This window comes from Mobula birostris, chromosome 12, assembly GCF_030028105.1.
Source record: "Mobula birostris isolate sMobBir1 chromosome 12, sMobBir1.hap1, whole genome shotgun sequence".
Lineage (NCBI taxonomy): Eukaryota > Metazoa > Chordata > Chondrichthyes > Myliobatiformes > Myliobatidae > Mobula > Mobula birostris.
Window position 1 is genome coordinate 94,376,920 of NC_092381.1, and position 23,925 is coordinate 94,400,844.

General features: G+C 39.8%; 1 protein-coding gene across 3 annotated transcripts in view; it reads right to left on the reverse strand.

Annotated features, from left to right (window-relative positions):
- Window positions 1–23,925, reverse strand: part of LOC140206123 (olfactomedin-like protein 2B) — a 76,882-nt gene that overhangs the window by 35,336 nt on the left and 17,621 nt on the right. For all 3 annotated transcript variants that reach the window (XM_072274315.1, XM_072274314.1, XM_072274316.1), the window contains 3 exons: window positions 17,870–18,052; window positions 7,357–7,579; window positions 1,433–3,004 (listed from right to left, as the gene is read on the reverse strand). In XM_072274315.1, coding sequence (XP_072130416.1) covers window positions 1,433–3,004; window positions 7,357–7,579; window positions 17,870–18,052 — 1,978 coding nt within the window. The remainder of the gene's footprint in view (window positions 1–1,432; window positions 3,005–7,356; window positions 7,580–17,869; window positions 18,053–23,925) is intronic.

Below are 23,925 nucleotides of genomic sequence, written 5' to 3' on the forward strand. Positions count from 1 at the left end.
CTTACTTTTCTGTTTCTAATGAGGGATCGTTGACTTGAAAGATGTTGACCATTTCTCTTTCCACAGGTGCTTCTAACACAGGGGTAGGCAACCTACCAGATCCGGCCTGCGAGCAAATATTGAGATACTATGCTTATCTGGCCCACAAGCGATTTTTCCTTATTCTGAGTGTTTCACGCGACCACCCTAATGGATATGCATGGCGTCTTGTTACACTGGCCCCAGGTTCCGTTTTGTTCCAAACCAAACACTGGTCTATACGAATGAGGGGAAGGCAGACTACCCCATTAATACTTATTAGATACCCACCCTGCATGCGCAGGTTTTCAGATGGGATCGTTCAAATTTGTAAACAGAAACAGCGTCACTGTGTTTTAACAAGAAATCCATGCTAAATATCCAGATATTTATGTACTACAATACTTGTTGAATAACTCGCGTTTTGAAATAAAATCAAAGAAAAAAATTCCAATGGCAATGAATGCAAAATGCAAGAAGGTAGACGCTAAGTGCCAAAAAAGCAGTGAAAATGAAGGAAATACCCGTGCCAGCTACAAAGTCTCAAAACGTATTGCAGAAAAGATGAAATCTTACAAATGGAGAGTTTGTCAAAGAATGTTTACTGGCAGTGGTGGATATTGTTTGTCCGAAAAGAAATCTTTATTTGCATCTATCAGCCTGTCAGCAAGAACGGCAAGTTGAAGAAATATCAGCAGATGTTAAAAGTTGTTTAAGGGATGCCTGCAACAAATTGCATTTTTTTTTCAATTGTGCTTGATGAGAGTACAGACTTGAGAGACACTGCTCAACTTGCAGTGTTTGTGTGAGGAGTGACCTCGACTTTTCAAATTTTTGAAGAGTTTATTCAATTAATTCCCATGAAGGACACAGTTACTGGAGCAGACATTTTTGAAGCTTTGCTGAAAATGATGTCAGAAATGAAACTTAATGTGTCGAAGCTAATTGGCATCACAACTGATGGGGCACCTGCAATGATGGGACAGAAAAACTAAACTGAGTTCTTTGATTACTAATTGGCATCCTTGGTTAAGCACAGATGATTTTCTAGCATGTGTTATTCATTAATTTGAGGCAAAACATAACTAGATGTATTTAAATGGATAATTCCCATATTTCAAGTTTTTTTATGGCATTTATCTGGCCCACCGTCCGCTCATTAATAAGTGATCCGGCCCACAGAGGCAAAAAGGTTGTCGACCCCTGGTCTAGCATTTCAGGTGCTCCAACCTACCTGTTTACCACCTATTTGTGTGGAAGCTTATCAAAGTGTGATTATAAACCACAAGCGAATTCAAAGCATGCAGTTATCAAATTATAACCTTTCCCAATAAATGGAATAAACTCAGCACAATTTATCAATATATTCTGCAATTATAAAAAGCAAGTTCTGTTTTGATGGGATCTCACGTACCAAAACTTCGGTAACCATCATTCCAATTGTAGCTTACACGTTGTCTCCGTGTGCCCTCCATGTGGAATTTCCGTCTGGCAGCGGGAGGAAGTAAGGTTGTCCTGGCATGTGGAGAACGGGTTTTAGTTCTTTGCTTGGGGGTGGTGACGGTGCCTGCCATGGTTGAGGTGGTGGTGGTTGGTGTGGTAATAGTGGTGGGTGTTGTGGGCACTGTGGTGATGTTGGTGACAGTAGGTGCTGTGGTTGTAGCAGATGTGGTGGTGGGTACTGTGGTTGGTATAGTTGTGGTGGGGGCAGCTGTTGTGGTGGTGATAGTCATTGTGGTGAGTGTTGTGTTGGGTTTGGTGGTTGCAGAAGTGGCAGCTGTGGGAGGTGTCATCCTCCTGATGGTTGGCATTGTGGTTGTATTGTGTGTTGTAATGGGTACACTTGTCATAATGGTGGGTGCGGCAGTGGTTACAGTGGTGGGTGCGGCAGTGGTTACAGTGGTTATGGTGGTGGGTGATGCAGTGGTTACAGTGGTGGGTGCGGCAGTGGTTACAGTGGTGGGTGCGGCAGTGGTTACAGTGGTCATGGTGGTGGGTGCGGCAGTGGTTACAGTGGTCATGGTGGTGGGTGCGGCAGTGGTTACAGTGGTGGGTGCGGCAGTGGTTACAGTGGTGGGTGAGGCAGTGGTTACAGTGGTGGGTGCGGCAGTGGTTACAGTGGTCATGGTGGTGGGTGCGGCAGTGGTTACAGTGGTCATGGTGGTGGGTGCGGCAGTGGTTACAGTGGTGGGTGAGGCAGTGGTTACAGTGGTGGGTGTGGCAGTGGTTACAGTGGTCATGGTGGTGGGTGCAGTGCTTGTTGTGGTGGGAAGCTCAGTGGTTGCTGCTGCTGTTCCAGTAGTTGTGGGGACCGCAGTGCTCAACCTAGTTGTGGGCAGGTGTTTGGTATTAGTTATGTGGGCTGTGGTGGGTGGGGCAGCAGTTGTGTCCAAGTGGGGTGGGACATTTGAAACAGTTGCTGCATTGTCATTGGGGATGATGATGGGAACTTCTCCGTTAGGAATTGCTGTGGTGGTGACTGCAGGGGATGTGAGAGCAACTTTGGATGGTGGAAGGGAAGCAGAAATTCGTGGGGATGTGATGTCAGTTGCATGAGTCGTCGCAGGAGGGGGAATTGGGACTGTGGTAAAAGTTGTGTTTGCTGTTGAGAGAGTGTGGGTAGGAGGTGGGATAGAAGCAGTGGTGTTGATAGCTGTGGCAGACTCTGAGGCATCGGTTTGGCTGGCCTGAGCAAGATGCTGTTGTGGAGTGATCACAGTAAAGTTAGTTATATTGGTACCACTGGACGTGACCGTCATACTGGGAATTGTTGAACTTATGACAAGTACTGGACTAACACCAGTCAAAGCCTTCGGCTCATCTGTGATATTCAGCTGATCACTGGATTTTGTTGCTGTCTCTGAAGTGATGGTTGTGAGGGCAGGAAATGGTGCCTGAGAAGCATTAACTACAGGATCCATCTGTTTAATAGGCTGATCATCCAAAAAGAGGAGAGTTCCATCCTCGCCACTGGCAGAGCTGGCTTCTGTTCAGAGTAAGAAACAGTGAGTTAAATTCTGCTGAAAGGCCCCATCTGTAACCTAAATCTTTAATACCTTACTTATGTTAACCTCTTGCTGTATACTTCCTGTTTTTAAATGAAACTCAGTACCCAATAAAACCTTGTTTATTTTTACATTATTTCCAGAATAAAGATGATTGCAGCAGTGGATATTTTACTGGCTATAGTTAGCTTCAATTCAAAGGTATTTAAGTGGTAACATCACTATTGGAAATGAAACTTGTTCCAGTTATTGACATTTCCCACCAGGTTGTTCTTAACACTTGAGTCAGTAAGGGTGAAAAACAGATCTCTAGTAAGAATTCTCAGAGCCTGAGGCCTTTTAAGATTCTCCAGTGTTGCTTTCTGGAAACATGAATTAGCACAAACTAAATCCTGGTGCAGGTCTACATACAAAAGTTTGCAATGCTCTTCAAAATAAGTAAGTCACATTGTGCTTTTCTAAACATATCAGCAGTGTAAATCCTGCCTTAAAACTATCTCTTAAGTCAAAATGTCTATTTATGATTAATCACCTATTAGACAGAAAACTCCCCATCCTTTCTACCGGAGTAATTGTTAACTTGGGCAACAAGTATGGAAAGCCATAGCTGTCTCCAGTTACTCAGCTTGATTTTATAGATCAGTCTAGGAATTCCTTCTCACATCTCCAGCAATAACACTGTTCAATGGAAAATTGGACAATAGCAATTTTATACATAATTCTGGGTGTCCGTCCATCTGGCAAATGATTAAACTGCTGACTTTACAGCAGGACTTTATTTTACCTAGCACTGCTTTCACTTCAGTGTAAAACTCACTCAATATGCCAGCAATAGTGCCACACTCTTATACAACTGTACTGGTCTGAAAAGTACTGGTTCTTATTTACCAAGGTTTTACTAATCATGTTTCCTCTGAAACCATGATATTTATAGGGTCAAGTCTGAAATTGCACACTCTATCCTCATGGATATTCCATCTAAAAATGCCCTTAGGTATGATTATGAACTGCTCTGCCATAGTGGATAAGAGAGGAGAGTGGACCATAGGAGAAAAGGGAGGAGGAGGGGCACCGGTGGGAGGTGAGACGAGGTGAGAGGCCAGAATGGGGGAATAGAGGAAGAGGGGAAGGGGAGGGTTTTTTTTTACTGGATGGAGAAGTCGATGTTCATGCCATCAGGTTAGAGGCTACCCAGGTGGAATAGAAGGTGGCGTTCCTCCAACCTGAGGGTGGCCTCATCGTGGAACAGGAATGGGAATCAGCATTAAATTTCCCTCCCCTCCCCTCTGCCTCTATTCTCACTCTGACCTTTTACCTCTTCTCAACTGTCTATCATTTCCTTCTGGGTCTCCTTTCCTTTCTCCTATGGTCCATTCTCGTCTCCTATTAGATTCCTTCTTCTCCAGCCCTTGACCTTTCCCACCTACCTGGCTTCACCTATTGTCTTTCAGCTATCCTCCCACAACCACCCCCCCCCCCCCAATCTTATTACTCTGGCTTCTTTCCTCTTCCTTCTCAATCTTGAAGAACACTCGGCCCAAAACGTCAACTGTTTATTCTTTTCCATAGATGCTACCTGACCTGCTGAGCTCCTCCAGCATTTTGTGTATGTTGCTTTATACTTTTGGGTCAACAATTACATGCAAAACACCTAACCACTGTAAAGCAAATATCCTTAACCAGTGAGATTGCTAACGGCCAGGTTTCACTTCAGCTCAGAATTCATTGCCTTAGGTCATCACAGGAGTCACTCAGGGCAGAGGGGTACAGCCTAATTGAAGAACATCCATGGTTACAGAATTGCTAGTCACTCTTTGCCTTGCTGGATGGTTATTGAGATATACAACTACTCCAAAGAACAAGTTCGGAGGCAGCTTTAGAAATGTCATCATATGATCCCTTGACGCAATGAATTCCAATTGAATTTATGTGACCTACGGCCCTTTTGATTTAAACTGGCCACTGCTAATGACAGTTGTAATTACCCTAAAGCTTGCAAGTTAAGAAAATGCTGCAGGTGACACTTTTTACATAAATCCTGTTCTTTAAGCGTAAATAATTAATCCTCTTTTAAATGTCAATGACCATCCATCCAATTAATGACCAACTGGGAGCCTATCCATTCACAACATGGAGTCACTTTCACTTTTCTCCCAGTCAACATAAAGTGAAAGGCAATTCAGCATGGCACTTCTTGTAATCAAATTTATGGGTCTGCAAAGAGGGGCCAATATCAAAGGTATTTGGTTACAAAGCTTATAAAACTCATTTCATTTTTAAAATCTTTTTATTGATATACAGTATAATCTTCTACAGCTATAAAATACAAAAGTTCAACAAATTAGTATATATATAATTAATAAAGCTGAAGGAAAAAAAACTTGTATATGCTAATGAAATTTTTTATCTATATATATATAAAAGGAAAAAAGAGAACCCCAACTAACTGAAAAAATAAACCCCACTAACTACAAAAAAAACCCATTAGGAACCAACTCCAGGAGCAATACATCTTACAATCAGCTATAAGTATATATAAAAGAGAAAAAAAACAACCGCCAAATCACATTTATATAACATAAAACTGGAAGGAAACCATATAAATTAATCCAAATTAAATGATAATATTTGGCAAAAGAGCCCCACCTTCTCTCAAAATCGAATCAGGAATCAAACATTCTACTTCTAATTTTTTCCAAACTAAGACATAACATTACTTGGGAAAACCATTGAATTAGTGTAGGAGCAGAGGTATCTTTCCACTTCAATAAAATAGCCCTTCTTGCCAACAATGTAACGAATGCAATTACTTGTTGGTTTGAAAATGAAATACCCTGAATATGATGTGGAACTATTCCAAATAGAACAGTCAATGTATTAAGTTGTAAGTTAATTTTCAAAGCTTTAGAAATTGTAGAAAATAAAGAATTCCAAAAAGATTTCAATGAGGGACATGACCAGAACATATGTGACAAAGTAGCTACTTCATTTTTACACCTATCACAATAATTGTCTGTATTAGGAAATATTTTGGATAGCCTCTCCTTTGTTAAATAATAATGGTGAACAATTTTAAATTGAATTAAACAATGATTGGCATATATCGAAGAAGAATTAACCATTTTCAGAACTCGCAACCAATCTTCGTTAACAAGAGTCATATTAAGTTCTCTCTCCCAATCTTGTTTAATATTTAGTGAGAGGTTATCTTCTTGTAGTCAAAGCTTAGAAAACTCATTGTTTTCCCATATGTGATACTGGACCATCCTTGTTAAGAGAATAATGTAGCTTATGATGGCTTGCCCTCCAGAATTCCCAGGATCTTAAATCATGTTTGCTATAGCAAATGGCAATAATACTGTAGAGGCAAAAAAAGTCCTTTGAGCAGTTTGGTTGTTGCTAATAAAACTAATTGCAATGGAGAAAGAGCTGGTTAACTGACAGACTGAAATCATCCAATCTGGTAACAATTTGTCTGCATTCTGATTGGCAGTCTGCTTCAGGAATAAATGTATCTCAACCAATGGCAAGAAGCAGTGTGGATGAAGCAGTGAAGCAATGAGATGGTTGGAGGTTGAAAATTATGACCTCCTCCAAGGCCACATCTGGCAATGTGACTGGAACTGGAAGAGATAGTGTTACACTCTACTGGGAGTGGTATTCTAAGCTTGCTGTTAAGGCTTGTGCATAGCGGCAAAATACAAGAAGCTCTGCATTGCCTTAGTTGTTATCTGCAACTGGATAAAGCATGAAAAAACTGTATGTTCAGCATTTTGATCAGCACAGAAATTGAAACTGATTTGATTTTCCTTAACAGCAAGGATAATAGTGGCTGTTTTGTAAAGTGGTGGGCTGAAGCCAAACATGTGATTCTGCAGACAAAACTGTGCAGCAGCCAACAGCTTCAGAGGGTCCCAGACAAATATTTTCCTTGACAAACCCGAATGCTGTTTTCAGACTGCTGGATCACCAAAGATCTTGTGCCAAAATAAATCACTCTATGCTATGACAAAAATAAGAAAGTTTGTGAGAATGGGCTAAATACATTCAAGGAAGAAAGATGGAGGTGAGAATGCACTAATGAAAGACAGATGTGTAACTGGGTGCATTGTAAGGAGGATGTGTGAAAGGAAATGGTTCATGAATCAGTGATGCAGAAAATGTCCATGATCAAGGGGAAAGATTTGCCTCATCTCTATCAAGCAAGAAAGAACGAACCTTGGATTCATTTTTCACACCTTCACAGTACCAGGACATCTGAATTCACTCATAACCTGTTGCTCTTCTTTAAAATATATCTCCACAATGACAGGAAACGTTTTGGTGCACTTACGCTCATCCTCTGCCACCTCTTCATCTCCCACTGCCTCTGAAGCTTTAGCCTTGTAGTACGTGGCTCGTATAATGGTTGGTCTTTGGGAATGCCTATGTTTGTGATGTCTCTCAAACTGCTTCTGCTCTGTGTGCAACACAGTGACTGGTTTGGTGTCTTTGTTTTCACCCCTCTTCCAAAGGAGCTCTTTGTTAAACTTTTCAGGTATGTGGATATGCCTTTCCTTCAAAGAAATCAGAATCAGACAATTCCCAGGTTAGCAAGTCACACTGCAGCTTTGCCAAGTAAAATACTGATTTAAAATACTGATGCCTAGAAATTATACCTCACCTCGCAAGAACCAATAATGCTGGAATGTGATAATGCTGACATGCTGGGATATGGACCGTCCAGCTAGCCTCCTTCCCTCTCCCCACCCACACCTTTTTAATCAGCATATTCCCCCTTCCCTCCCAATCCTGAAGAAGGGTCTCAGCCCAAAATGTCGGCTATCTATTCATTTCCATAGATGCTGCCTGACCTGCTGAGTTCCTCCAGGATTTTGTGTTTGTTGCTTTGGACTTCCAGCATTTGCAGACTTTCTCGTATTTATGTACTACCTTTGCATGTATTGAGCTCACAGCACTTGCTTCCTTGCTAACTCCCAGGTTAGTGATCATTAATTCTCAAGTCTTGTGCTACATGTAGACCCATTCATGAGTTAATTGGTGTCAGATTTCAGGCCCTTAGAGAGCTTCTGTCCATTGATAGAAATGTCTGTGGGGCAAACAGCTCGAGTAGCTACAATAAACACAATGCAGAGAAGGAATGTACTCCTGCTTCATTGCCACAGATCATCATATTTTATGCATAAGGTTGCGGATGATTCGTGCTGTGTATATACCATGAAAAGGGAAAGGCATCGAAAATCTAGAAGCAAGTCTCCCTTCAGCAAGGAGAAACATATTAAAAAATTCCATAAATTAATTCATGCTGTAAGAATTGGTATCACGTTCCTCTCTGTCTCTTTCTCTTAAACACACACTCACTTCTCATTGACTCAACAGTTCTTAACTCAAACAGAGCTCACAACAAATATTACACACAATCACAACTGAACTTTGGTAATCAAGTAATTTCAGGAGAATTTCCTGAGCCTTGCAGAATGAAGCCACTTGAACAGGTCCTGTCAAAACACACTAGTGGACCTTGCTGTCCCAAAGCTGACCTGGAGATAATGTAAGCTTGTGTTTCCCAACCGGACACCCAACTGGAGTTGAGGCAGTTATGCACATTTCTAACCAGCGATTTCAGGTACCTTTACCACTCTCAATAATGAGTGAGATGACTATGTATATTTGATATCTACAAGACACTTATCCAAACTTGTCTAGGTTTTAATTTCTATCATTATAGAGTTGCAGATGACACCAATACCCAGCTGCTATTTACACATTCAGAGCACAGTGCAGATGAGGAGAAAGAGGACAACATATCACTTCTGGCACCAGCAAAGATCAGCTCAGATATTAGCACCACAAGGGTTAACCAGACAGCATTACAGACACACCTTCTACCCATCAGGTAGAAGATACATTTTCATTTTTAAATCTTTTTATTAATTATTATTGAAAATAGACACCAAAAATACATTAAAATAAGCAAGTCAATATATCAATATGTATGAGAGTCAAACTATTAACCAAACAACAGGAATTCTGCAGATGCTGGAAATTCAAGCAACACACATCAAAGTTGCTGGTGAACGCAGCAGGCCAGGCAGCATCTGTAGGAAGAGGTGCAGTCGACGTTTCAGGCCGAGACCCTTCGTCAGGACTAACTGAAAGAACAGCTAGTAAGAGATTTGAAACTCTTCCTTCAGTTAGTCCTGACGAAGGGTCTCGGCCTGAAACGTCGACTGCACCTCTTCCTACAGATGCTGCCTGGCCTGCTACGTTCACCAGCAACTTTGATGTGTGAAACTATTAACCAAGCTAAACAGTATATCAATAATAATAATTCTAAAAAAAAATGTTAAAGCTTTTTTTTTTGAAAAAAGAAAGAAGGAAAAAGAACCCCTACTAACTAAAACAAAAAAAAAACCCAGCTAACAAAAAAAAACAAGAAAAAAAACATTTGGAGCACAAACCCGGAGTTATACGCCATACAAGCTTCTATAAAAAAGAAGACATCAATCCACCAACCAAATCCATTTACCCAAGAATCAGAAGAGGACCATCTTAATTAACTCAAATCAAATGATAGTAGCAGGCAAAAGAGCCACATCTTTTCTCAAAGTTAAATCAAGGATCAAAAATTCGACTTCAGATTTTTTCCTAACTAAGACATAGCATCACCTGAGAGAACCATTGTATCAAAGTGGGAGCAGAAGCATCTTTCCATTTCAATAAAATAGCCCTTCTAGCCAATAATGTAACAAATGCAATTACATGTTGGTCTGATATAGAAATACCATGAATATATTGAGGAATTATACCAAACAAAAATGTCAATTTATTAGGTTGTATATTAATGTTTAAAACTTTAGAAATTGTAGAAAAAATAGATTTCCAAAACTGTTTCAATACAGAGCATGACCAAAACATATGAGTCAATATAGCTATCTCAGTTTTACATCTATCACACTCACTATTAACATTAGGAAATATTTTAGACAGTGTCTCCTTTGTCAAATAATAATGACGTACAATTTTAAATTGAATTAAAGAATGACTGCCGCAAATCGAAGAAGAGTTAACCAACTTCAAAATTCGCAACCAATCCTCTGTTATCAGGGTCATGTTAAGCTCTCTTTCCCAATCTTGCTTAATCTCAGAGGATAATTATCCTGTTGTAATAGTAAAAATTATAAATTTTCCCAATAAAACCTTTCACTAAAGGGTTCATTTTTAAAATAGTGTCTGACAGGTCAGAATCTTGTATATATAGAAATTACTTAAATATTCTTGTAAGAAATGTCTGACCTGAAGATATTGCAAAAAGTGTGAGTATGAAAGAGAGTATTTAGTTACTAATTTCTCAAAGGACATCAATCGGCCTTCTTGAAACAAATCCCTAAAGGAATAAATTCCTTTATTCCTCCAAAGAGAAAAGGTAGGATCACTAAGTGAAGGTTAGCAGATACAAGAGCTTCAGGACTTGCACCACCAGTTACTACCCCTCAACCATCAGGCTGTTGAATAAAAGGGGTTAACTGCACTCACTTACCTCATCATTGAAATATTCCCACAACCAACGATCTCACTTTTAAGGACTTGTTATCTCATTATTTATTGCTATTTATTTATATTTGTATTTGCACAGTTTGTTGTCTTCTTCACTCTGGTTGACCTTTCATTGATCCAGTTATAGTTACTATTTTATAAATTTGTTGAATAGGCCCACAAGGAACAGAATCTCAGGTTGTATATGGTGACATACATCTATTTTGATAATAAAATTTACTTTGAACTTTTTTGAACATTTCTTATGGAGAGGCACCAAGCTACAGTTAATTCATAAAAATGGGGAGACTAGTTTTAATTCCTCCGAGAAAGAAGTTACGTATCCCTTCTATCCTGGAAGACTTGGATAAGGACTTTGCAAGGAAACATATACAGAAGGCTGTTGCATATCCATCTGGAAATACATGGTGCTTGTCCAGCCTGCCTGCTATCAAGTGAGAGATGCCAAGAAGTATGGAGAAGTTCATTTACAGCCACTCACAAGATTTCAGCAGAGCCAGTGTCAGTCAGTCAGCAAGCATTGACAGTTCCCCGATACAGCAACCAATGTCACAAAAACAAAGGAGCTGGTTGTGGATTACAGGAGGAATGGAGCCAGGCTAACCCCTATTGACTTCAATGGATCTGCAGTTGAGAGGGAGAACAGCTTTAAATTCCTCGGCATACACATCACGAGGATCTCACGTGGTCTGTACATATCAGCTGTGTGGTATGAAAGGCACAACAGTGCCTCTTTCACCTCAGACGGCTGAAGAGGTTTGGTATGGGCTCTCAAATCCTAAGAACTTTCTATGGTGGCACAATTGAGAGCATCCTGACTGGCTGCATCGCTGCCTGGTATGGGAACTGTACTTGCTTCAATTGCAGGACTCTACAGAGTGGTGTGGATAGCCCAAGCTTCTGTAGATGTGAACTTCCTACTGTTCAGGACATTTATAAAGACAGGTGTATAAAAAGGGCCCGAAAGATCATTGGAGACCCGAGTCACCCCAACCACAAACGATTCCAGCTGCTACCATCCGGGAAACAGTACCGCAGCATAAAAGCCAGGACCAACAGGCTCCAGGACAGCTTCTTTCACCAGGCCATCAGCTTGCTTAATTCATGCTGATACAACTGTATTTCTATGCTATATTGACTGTCCTGTTGTACATACTATTTATTATAAATTACTATAAATTGCACATTGCACATTTAGACACAGACATAACATAAAGATGTTTACTCCTCATGTATATGAAAGAAGTAATAAAGTCACTTCAATTCAATGAAGCATGAGGGTGATCTTACTCAAGTGGAAGGAGGCCACCCCGCCCAGTCATGTTCAATGGCTATCTGACGTTCTGTTGTGCCTTGATCTAGAGAAGATTCGTTGTTCGATTTCTGATTCTAAACATGATTTTCTAATGTTATGGGGACCCTTTCTGAATTATTTTCACAATCTTTGAACTGTTATTAAAGTATGGATCTGAGCCATTATTATAATGTCATATGGTAAGGTATTTTTCTTTTTTCTTCTTTTTTTTACCAACCAGCTTATTTTGGTAGTGGGGATAGATTTTTTTAATAAAACACAATTATTTAATTTTATTTCATTTCATTTCATAATTCAATCTTTTTTTATACATGATTGATTTGGAATATGGGATACTGTGATCCTATTACTGTGATTTAAATGTAATATAATTCATATTATTTACTTGTATCCTTAGGAATTTTGTATTTGTATCCATATAATATCAATAAAAATGTTGAAAAAAGAAAATGAAGCAACTTTCAGCTACCAAGTTGCCTGTCAACAGTCATCAAAAGTCTTTGTGCCTCAATCAACTCACGTGGCAATTCCTACCACAGATCTATTTGCTGCAACGCTGTAGTAAACTGCTGCTCTTCAGAAGCAGTGAGATGCCAGTTACCACCAAGTACCTTCTGGAAGATGAATGTATGCTTTGGTGTAGATAATCATGATTACAGTGGTGCGTTTGTGGCCAAACCACAGATAATCTATTGGACACCTGATCTCTGAAGTGTGTCACTGGCATTGTGGAGCTAGGAAGTGTCATCTCTTCATACAATGCCAACACAGCTCGCTAAACTAACATTGCAGTCGCTGAGATCAAGGCAACTTAATCCCAAAATGAGTCTTTGATAATTAGCGCTGGCTATAGTCATTTATCTGCAATGCTACTAATTATTGGCGATAAAGGAATTAAAATTCTACAAAACAGCTAAGTGGAATGAGTCAGGGGCATTGTAAGTAAAAAAAAATCTTTGTTGTTGCATTATGATGGAAGGAATGAAGACCTCTATTTTGTGAAACTGTTCTAGCAACCACCATTTTGTGAACTATTTTCTGAACTGGTTCTTGCTCAGAGATAGAGGATTGAAACAATGGAAAGCGGGCTTAAAGAAGCCCCGTTGACTGCTGAAGACTTATAGAAGAATTATCTGTGTCTGGGAACATAAGTGTTTGACTTGAATTGGCTGGAACTGGTCTCAAATATCCTGATTTAGGGAAAAACAAGGGAATGGCATCAGAGGCAAATTCTTACTTGGAAGAAGAGCCAATCAGGAGTAGACATAGGCTCACCAGAACCAACAGAAACAAAGCATTTTGGTACAGAACTGATAAGAAAAGAATAATAATGAAGGATTTCAGATGCAGAGCAATGGAACTCTGGAGACTGACTATTGGAAGGGAAGAAACTCATACCAGGGGCAAGGAGAAGAAGGATCAATTATTTGGCCAACAGGAAATCCCCTTTTTCCATGTTACATGTTGGAGTGATGGCCTAGGTAAGCACTGGTATAGATGGAAAAACAGCATTCAGGAATCACTGGCTTGGAGTCAACGTAATATGGATATTTAGGTTGATACAATAAAGTATGAGCTCTGAATTAATAACAATTTACATGGGCATTTACCTAACCGAAGTTAGCTGTCAACACACTGAACGGTAGCAGCTTTCCACCACTGGCAGCAACTAAAATACCTGTGAGTCCATTGTCAGATTACCACTAAGGAGCAGCACGTGGGTGAACTGCCAGCATTATTATCCATCTGGTAAATTCCATTTGACTTTTCTTTCAAAGATTTATCAATTGAAAATTTCTCAAATTCATCAAGTACAATAGCTTGAATGAAATGTACAGTTGGAATAACAAGGGAGGCTTTAGAAAGTAGGGACACTGCATATTGCAATGCACTTTCTGTGCGTAATCTTTACATGTAATGAATGCATTACAACCAGAGACTTCGAAGAGGTGACTGCTCTGTTTAATATCTGCAATACAATGGAACTAGTACAAGAGAAAGAAAGCTAGTTTGCAATTAAGTTTAAAGTAGTCAGGGACAAAGATTTTAATGGCTGCAATCCGCATTTGCCACTGGTAGGGTAAATGGACATTTTTTCCAGTGTTTTATTATCCTGGACACTTTAGTTTCCTTCCGGGGAAGCTTTATGTTGCAGAGCCTTCCTAGAACCTACACCATAATGAGTAACATAAAACTTAAATTCTATGTTCTTTCAGGTATGTGTGGTGAGTGTAAAGAATATTGTACTGACAATGTAGTGATTTAATCAAATGAGTAGCCTTCTTGATAGCATAATTGGAGACACCAAAAATTCCCAAGGGAGTCCAGTGAATTTCATCTTACAGATTCCCATCCCTTGCACTGGTGATGGTTAACGTATTGGACATCTGACATGAATCGTGTTTGGTGTTTCTTAAATTCATAAATTTGGTGTTTCATAAATTCTTTGGTGTTTGACTGAAATAGTGATGTTAAAGCACGAGTTCAAAATTGGCACAATCCATAGTTTACAGTCCCATCTGCCAAGAATCTCCTCAGGACTCAAAGCTGCACTCTCATAACTTGGTGCCTAACATCACAATATAGTTGCTGAATCTCTTAGTTGAGCTGAAGGAGTAAGAGATTTTAAAAGTCTTTCTGTTCTGGCTAATACTAAGCAAGCCAACTGTGTCAATAATATTCCAATCGCAAGTGCAGAAACTTGCCTCTTCTCTGTAAACTTTCCTGCTGAAATGATTCCTATGATGAGGTGAGTAATCTTCATGAGTATGGCTGCTGATGATAAAGCTAGCTGATCTTTGCCTTTCATACAGTTGGAACCTTTGGTATTATTTGGTTGATTAAGGCAGAGAATTACTTGAAGGAAGGATACTTTGAATTTGCTTTTAATCATCAGAAGTGGTCGGCCTTTTCTCAAGGCCAAGATATTCACCTGAAAAATGGTTAGGGCTTTAAAGGGGCATGAATATCTATGTTGACTAGCCTGGTGCAAGCTGGTCTGCTTTTATTATAGACCCTGCGGAGGATATAGAATGGTACCTGAAGACTCTGTCTGACATCCCGGTCTTCCTCACCAATCTCTTCCACCTCTACCTCCTCAACCACCTCCTTCTCGTCCTGAACATCAGACTTTTGTGCTGAGGTTGTGGACCTTCTATCAGAGTGTCTGGAGATACAAGAGACTGCAGACTTTGGAATCAGGAGCAACAAAAAATCCACTGGAGGAACTTAGCGAGTTGAGCACCATGCGTGTGAGGAAAGGATCTGTCAATGTTTCGAGTTGAAATCCTGCATCATTGTTCAGTGCTACGATAAAATGTCTGGCCTTCAATGGAAAATGTCCCTGACACAGTGCAGACACCAAAATCTCATTGAGGCCTCTCAACTGGATCCAGTGACACTTTTTTTTTCCCCAAAGAAAAACAATGTTCACACTCTGACTAATATTTAACCCTTCACTGACTTCTCTGAAACACATTAAGTCAACACTACTTGCTGCTTTTGGGAGTTTGTGCCTAGGTTAGATACTGCGTATTATTTATTGTAACACTGAATATACTTCAAGAGTACTTTAAAAGATGTAAGATGTTTTAGAATGGTCTGGAGTTAAGAAAGGCACTCTATACATGTTCACACTTATAGAAGGCTAATAGTTGGGAAAATGCCAGGGAGTGTTTCTGAATTTCATTAGTGAATTTCATACTGTAATATTCCTTGGCCCTTTCAAAATCTCACAGCAATCTCCAACCATCCCTATTGATAGCCCTTGATATTTTCAAATTTTCTTATCCCACATACCTCCAAATTCTTACAGTCATTGATACTTCAATAAAGGGTTGTTGTCATGGAGGACTTCAACTTTGCTAATATTGATTTGCCCCTCTTCAGTGCAAAAGGTTTAGATGGGTTGGAATTTGTTAGTTGTGCCCAGGAAGTATTCCTGACACAGTATGTAGACGAACTCTGATGCTATTAGGCAGGAACTTGGGAGCATAAATTGGGAATGGATGTACTCAGGAAAATGTACTTCCAAAATGTGCAGCAATACACACAAAATGCTGGAGGAACTCAGCAGGCCAGGTAGCATCTAGGAAAAGAGTACAGTTGATGTTTCGGGCCAGAACCCTTTGGCAGGACATTTTGTGTGTGTTACTCGGATATCCAGCATTTACAGATTTTCTCGTTTCCAAAATGTGGAGGTTGCTTAGAGAGAACTTAGATATGGTTCTGGATAGGTTTGTCCTATTTAGGCAGGGAAAGGATGGTAGGATGAAGGAACCAGGACTTGACAAGAGATGCCAAGACATCTAGTCAAGAGTAAGAAAGAAGCATACTTAAGGTTTAGGAAGAAAGGATCAGACAGGGCTGTGGATATAAGGTAGCTAGGAAGGGTCTTAGGAGAGCTAGAAGGAGATATGAGAAGATCTTAGTAAGTAGGATTAAGGAAAACCCCAAGGCATTCTACATGTGTGTGAAGAACAGGATGATGATTATAGTGAGGGTCGGACTGATCAGGAACAAAAGAGGAAACGCGCCTGGAGTCTGAGGAGGTGAGGGAGGTCCTTCATGAATATTTTGCTTCAGTATTCACCAGTGAAAGGGACCTTGACAGATATAGGGTCAGCGTAGAACAGCTGGAATATGTCAATGTTAAGGAAAAGGTGTGCTGGAACTTTTGAAAAAAAACTGAGGATAGATAAGTCCCCCAGCCTCGATGAGATATTCCCCAGGTTACTATGGGAAGTAAGGGAAGAGCAGCACCTTTGGCAATGATCTTTGTGTCCTCACTTGCCACAGGAGTAGTGCCAGAAGATTGGAAGGTGGCAAATATTATTCCTTTGTTCAAGAAAGGTAATAAGGATAACTCTGGGAATTAGAGACTGGTGGGTCTTATATCAGTGGTGGGCAAACTATTAGAGAGGATTCTTAGAGACAGGATTTATGAACATTTGGAGAAGCAAAGTATGATTAAGGATAATCAACGTGGCTTTGTGAGGGGCAGGTCAGTTCAAGATTCATTAAGGATGTTTAAGATATTCTTAGATAGGCATATGGATGACAGAAAAATGGAGAGTTATGTAGGAGGAAAGGGTTAGATTGATCTTGGTATAGGTTAAAGAGTTGACACAACACTGTGGGCCAAAGGGCCTGCACTGTTCTATGTTCTAAAACAGTGGTAGTCCTGCCACATTAAGAAGCATAGCCTTGACACTTTGTCTTCAGGGATCAGGCTGAAAACAGCTCGGGCTGATTAGATCTGTTGGCCTATTCTTTAGAATCTTAGGCCGAAATGAATTTGGGCAGTTTCAGCTTTGTCTGGATTGGGCACTGAGCACGTAACACAAAGTGCTTAACTTGGCGCTAGTAGAGTGAATATGCTCAGAGTAAATTAGGAAATGGAAAACTGGCACTTGCTGAAATAGTGGGATGTGTTTTTTTCCCCCCAGAGTGTGTGGCTCATTGTTGGAGCAGTGTTGAAAAAACTTAATCTTTTGTGGGCTAAAGGTCACTGGAAGCGCTTGGTTACATTTTCATCAACTTTGTGTATTGGACAACTGAACCCAGCTCTTCTGTCCTGGCAGAGGAATCACAGAGAAATTCTTCTGCAGGGATTGGCAAACTAGATTAAGTTACAATAACATAGAAAAGCAGCACCACCATTTAAGCTCAGTAATTGGCATATTGGAAATGTTTGAAGACAGCACTGGACACATGCCCCAATATTAACCAACCTTCATCCCTAGGAGCACAAAATCTGGCAGCAACAATTGACACTTCCATTAAAACACTTCAAACTTTCATCCACACATTTGTATCTTGATGGCCAGGGAGAGGGAACATTTGCAGACAATGTCTGTTTCAAACATTGAAGAAGTTCAATTTAGTCATAGCTACTTTTTTGCTTAATAGTCTCGGAACCTTTTCTGATGAAAATGGGAGTCAGATGTTTGGATGCAGTTATTTGCCTGCTTACCTCTGACTGGGTGAACGTATTAGCCGCATCTCTCTGCAGTAGGTTTGTGCCAATGTCGGTCATCTCTTTCTTCAGGCTGCTATAAGTGGTTGTGTGGTTTTCCTTCTTCTCCATCTTACTCTGAACCTTGTTGACATTGTCTGTACTGGGCCTATCTCCTTCCAAAGTGTCTGCAGTCAGCTTCTGGAGAGAAAGGGAGATCAATAATCCAATGTACAAACACACCCTGCCTCCTCTTATTTCCCCATGCTGTCTTTTGATTGGTCCTTGGTGAGCTTTCACTGAGATTATTTCTGGAATTTCAAAATCACATTAATCCACTGGTATTACACAAAGTCTGCAAGCAGCTTTGATCATTTCCTATATTACTCCTTACCTAAGCATTGAGTAGATATTACTTAATGGAGATCACCAGCTAGGTTGGTATTTGAACTCTTAATCTCTGGGTTTTTATCTTACAACTCCATTATGCAATGCAGTCTTCACATTTAATCAACAACTCTAAACACTGCCTGTTGGCTCCTTCACATATACCATTGTCAGCTGTTCTACAAGAAAGATGAGCAGCTTACTCTCTAAATAAATTCAGCATATCTCCTTATTTCCAATTGACTACAAAGTGATTGAAATCTAGTGCATGGAACTTGCCACAGAGCATAAACAAGCATAGAATTTTTCCCTTTTGGGGTACAAAGAGCGTTCTGAACGGCCACTTTTTCAATGCCAGGGATATCCACAAAATGCATTGCTTTTTGCAGTGTAACAAGGTCAATAAATTATCAGGAGGTCTGATCACTGGATCCTGCTGAATAGATTAATATTCAATCTATGTTAATACCTATAAACAACCAGCATTACCTCTTCACCCCCTCTATTCTACATCTGTTCATTTCTCCATTTTCAGATATGGCCTAATAATTCTGTCTGCTTTTTCGGAACCAATATACATCTGAGGGTACAGAAGTAAATTATAGATTAACAAACTTCAAAATTCACAGTAAGTTTATTATCAAAGTACATATATGTCACCATATACAATCCAGGTTCATTTTCTTGCAGGAATACTCAATAAATCCATCATAGAATAATAATAATCATAATAGAATCAATGAAAGACCACCCCAACTGGGTGTTCAACCAGTGCTCAAAGGACAACAAACTCTGCAAACACAAAAAAAGAATAAATAATAAATAAATAAGCAATAAATATCAAGAACATGAGATGAAGAGTCCTTGAAAGTGAGTCCATAGGTTGTGGGAACAGTGATTGGGCATGTTGAGTAAAGTTATCCGGTTTGGTTCAAATGTGATATTTAATCTCCAGGTAATATTTAACAAGAGGGTAAGTTTTCTCAATATTCTTAACTATATTATCTTAAACAGCAGCAGGGAATCCTACTCTAAGAACATTGGGTACTGCAGGGCTACTCCATCAGTGAGCTACTTGTTAATTGGAGTAGCTGGACTGGTGTCAGCGGTGGAGCCGGCTGAGGTGTCGAAGGGGCCAGCCATGACGTTGGAGAGAAGGCCGGCTGAGCTGTCGAAGGAGCTGAGATGGTGGAGAAGGAGTCAGTCAGGATATCAGTGGAGCCTGCTGGTGTGTCAGAGGAGCCAGTTTGGTGTGTCAGAGGAGCTGACCTGGCTGCAGACTGTGTTGCTGCCACTACTTGGAAGCACCGAAATTGGTGCCATATAACTGTGGGAGTTGGTCTCGGACATTTCTCTTGTGATCACAAGACTCTATTGGACGGTGATAATATAAGTTGCTGCAGGCTTGTTACCCTTCTCTGGCAACATGGGAGCTGTGTAGCCTTGGTTGTTGTGAGAGCTAGGCCTCAAGCCTCAGGCTTATTTGCTCCTGCAGACCAGGGAGAGACACTGAAGCACTTACAGCATGGCGTCCGAGCTCGGTTGGGGCCTGGCCTCTCCCATTGTAGCTGCCCTTCCATGTTCAAGTGGTGGAAAGACAGGATAGATTGTGTGCATTTGTACACTGCCAGACTGCCAGGAGACTGTACCATTGATTGCCAGACATATATACCTTTTTTTAAATGAATATGCTTCTTTGCTCGATATTTTGAATTATGCCACTTGCTATTTTTGAATGTTTCGCTCCTTGGCCCCAGAGGAACGCTGTATCATTCAGTTGTATCTATGTATGGTTTGAATGATAACTAAACTTGATTTGATTTGAAACAGATTATATGGTTCTTATCTCTAAAGGGGCTTGTCTTTAAAGGAAGGAGTGAAAATAGGGAGTGAGGGTCTGTTTGCTGGATTATTATAAATGGATAAAATGACAGACTGAACATTCAAGGCTGATGAGAACTTCGCTCACTTAAAGGTTCTTACTAGTAAGGATGGTCAGATTCCTGGAAGGATAGATGCAGAGAACAATAAGGGTAAGAGACTGATAACAGGCACTATTTCACTTCAAGTTGCCTATCACATTTGAATGAGAAAAATAGATGGCCTAATGTGGAAAATGGACATGAGGAAGGGAGAGTTTTGAAAATAAAAAAAACTACAGATGCTGGGAAATCTGAAATAAAAACAGAGAAATACTATAAATGGTGTCTGTGGGAAGGAGAAACAGAGTTAATGTTTCATATCTAGAACTAGAAAAGGAGTTTTAAGTTGCAGATGAAGCGTGAGAAGGATGGATGAAACAAAGAAGAGTATTCTGGATAAGGTGAGACCAAATAGGTTAATGAGAGTTTTATCTGGTTTCATTTTCAGGCACAGAGACGAAGCTCAAGGTGGCTTCTCTGCACCCGGCTCATCTAGAAGCCCAGGTGATTAACACTCAAGGTCGTGTGACTGGAGGTCTTCAACTATAATGATCTCTGAGTATCATAAAGGCTACAACACCAAAGGTAGTCATTCAGATTTTATGATATACTGCAATAATTTGATTATATCATCCTCCCCCATTGCCTCTTCACTATCGAGGTGACCAGATCACTCCTGCCAAGCTCCAGTCTAATTCACACACTGTCATTTTGGTGACCCCTAACAATTTATCCCAGACCCCTTTCATTCTACCCTCCACCAAAATCTACCACACACATTGTATTTCCTATATGTGATGACGTTACCTAGCTTCACCTCAGCTTCATCATCACTGTTGACTCCTCTACTGTCGCTAACCCAATACAACCTTATCAATACAATATTGGGGTGACCAAAGTAAACAACTGAGTCCATTACTAACTCTGTCCATTGCTACCTACTCCACCAATCTTACTGGCAACACCATTCAGCTGTTCACAACCTTGGTGTTCTAATTGGACATTGTGTTGAATTTTGGATGTTGCGTTCAGGGCATCTTTGAGAATATCTATTTGGACCTCTATAAATTATTTAACTCTGCCACTACCTTAACTTATCAGCTGCTGAAATTCTTTTCTCAACCTGTGTGGCCTCAAGACTTGACCTTTCAACACACAAGGCTGACCTCCTTATTCTGTTGTCCATGAATTTGAGGACATCCAGTGCTCTTATTTCTTTCAGGCCCTCCTCACCCATTATACCTGATCATAACTTTTTTTTAAAATCCTTGTTTTAAACTCCTTACACAGGCTCATTAATCCTTATCTCTATATTCTCCTCCAACCATCTAACTTTCCATGGTATCTTGATGCCCTCCACCTCTGGTCACCTGAGCATTATCAGATACAATTGCTCCATTTGTAGTTAAGATATAATTGCTCCATTTGAGCTCTCAGAAAGTCCCCAACCCTCCAGAAACCTCTCCACCCTGAACTCTCTTATCACTCTATCATCCTTATAAGCTCTCTTTTTGATTTGGCTCTGACTTTATATGGCTTGGCATTAACGTTTGTTTGAAAACATACATTTGAAGCACCCTGGGGCATTTTTACCTTGTTACAGCTGCAATACAAATTGAAGTTGTTGTTCTGTGAAAACATTTAATCAGATTTTACAATGATGCATCTGATTCTCATCTTGCATGTGATCATCACTGAAAATACCTTAACCCTTCAAATGACTTAGCATTGCTTTTAGCTTTACTCTGCTGCATGCTACCCATTACTGTTCATGATTTCCTTTGTCTGATACAAAAAAATTATTGTCCCACTGTTTTAAAAAAAAGCCTTTCGTCTAACAGCTTGGATATTTTGAAGTGTTTTATGGCCATATTAGCATTTTCTGAACAACAGGATATAAAACAGCAGATAATCATACACTCACCATGCTTGCTAAACAGCAATGTGATAACGATTAGATAGTCTGTTTATCCATGTTAAGTGATGATACTATTTTTATAGAGAGTAGAAATGATTGGGTAACTCTACCATCAACCAAGCCCAGAAGTGCATTGAAGTGAATAACTGAGTTTTATAATATGCATGTAATTTGACTGTTACAATCCCAACATTCTGCCTAATACTGCCTTAAACAGACTGGCTGTCGATTAAAACCCTTTCCTTATTTTTTTCGTGTGATACTCTCCTGCTATCCTTCAAAGTAATGTTATGAGATCTTCAGAATCTATTTTTGAAGCAGCCAAAACCTTGCTTTGGGATCTCATTTAAAAGGCAGTGCCTCTGACAGCACATTACACCCTAGTGCTACACTGAAATATGTTAATTTTTTGCCTACAGTTCTCTGCAGTGGGGTTTAAACTCACAACCTTTTGATTTAAAAGCAAGGATGTTACCAGCCAAAAGTAAGGTCGGCATGCGATGAACTACTTGTGATATCATCCATCATTCTGAGCCCTGTCTTGTAAATGCAGGTGGTGTTAGAATAAGAAATATGTTCAGAAAAATCTACCTCTTCTTTCAATCAAGGGAAATGGTTTTAATATTCCCACCTAACTTAAAACTTGGACTTGAATGTAGCACCCGTTCTACCATAGGGTCAGTTCCTCTGTTTTGCTTTGAACTAAGCTACCATTCCTCTCTGTTCATCCTGTCTTCTGTGTGCAACAAGCCGAGTGCATCCAGTAGCTCAGTTAGAACCTAACAGCCAAGTGTAGCTTGATAATTCCATTCACAGACTCTGACAGATGCTGAAAGATTCAAGATTTCCCCTTGTTGACTGACTTCATTCAGTTGTTGCAGTGATGCAGTGGGTAGGTGATGACACCGAGAATAAACAAGTTCACAGATAAGCTTTCCTTACAAACATATACTGTATTCCCAGCCAGGAGAAATATAGATTCATTTAAACTGAAACAGATTTTACTGTCCACTCACTAACCATTATTGCTTGCCCCTTTTACAGTGAGTCAATAAATGTGTTGTCTATTTTCACATTTCTTTATAACTACAATTGGAAATTATTAGCCTAAGACAGATGGTCAATCACAGTCGGGGAGGTGTGAAGTTGCTATTACAGATTTATTGTACACCCTGCATACTACCTCCCACAGTCAGGTTTTGATTTATGGGAATTTTAATAAAAATTCTTCTATGTTGCCATTTATAATTTTTAAGATATATATGATGAAATTAGTCAGACCTTAATGGTAGTTCACCTTGAGAATTCAAGGTGTTTAAGCAAAATGGAAATTATGAAGAATTATATCAGAGCAGCAAAAAGGTTTTAATTGCCATTTTAAAATTAGCAGTTATGTCATGTTAATATTTCACTTCGAGTTTACCTTGCAATTAAACAATAACATTTCTGGGAATTTAGGAATCAGATGACCTGTTCTCGTGGTTCAAGAAGATAGTTAGGAATCTGATATGCCCCTACTGTTGAAAATGAGTAATATACCTTCCCTGGACAGACAACACAAAATAGTACAAAGTCTTGCTGTGCTCAATCCAAAGAATGGCTTCCTAATTTACAGATTTGCCTATAAATAAATGATTTGATGAAGTGGCATAACAATCACACAATCCTATCAATATGTGAAATTGGGTATAATGAGATCATAATACAGGTAGAACTCTAAAGCATGCAAATATTTCACAAAAAATCATTCTGTTTATTTCAGCTTAGAACAATTAATGTTTCCAGCATTGTCGAGTACAATTATTAACTCTCCCTCTGCAAAAGCTTTGTACAAAAAAGCAGAGGAA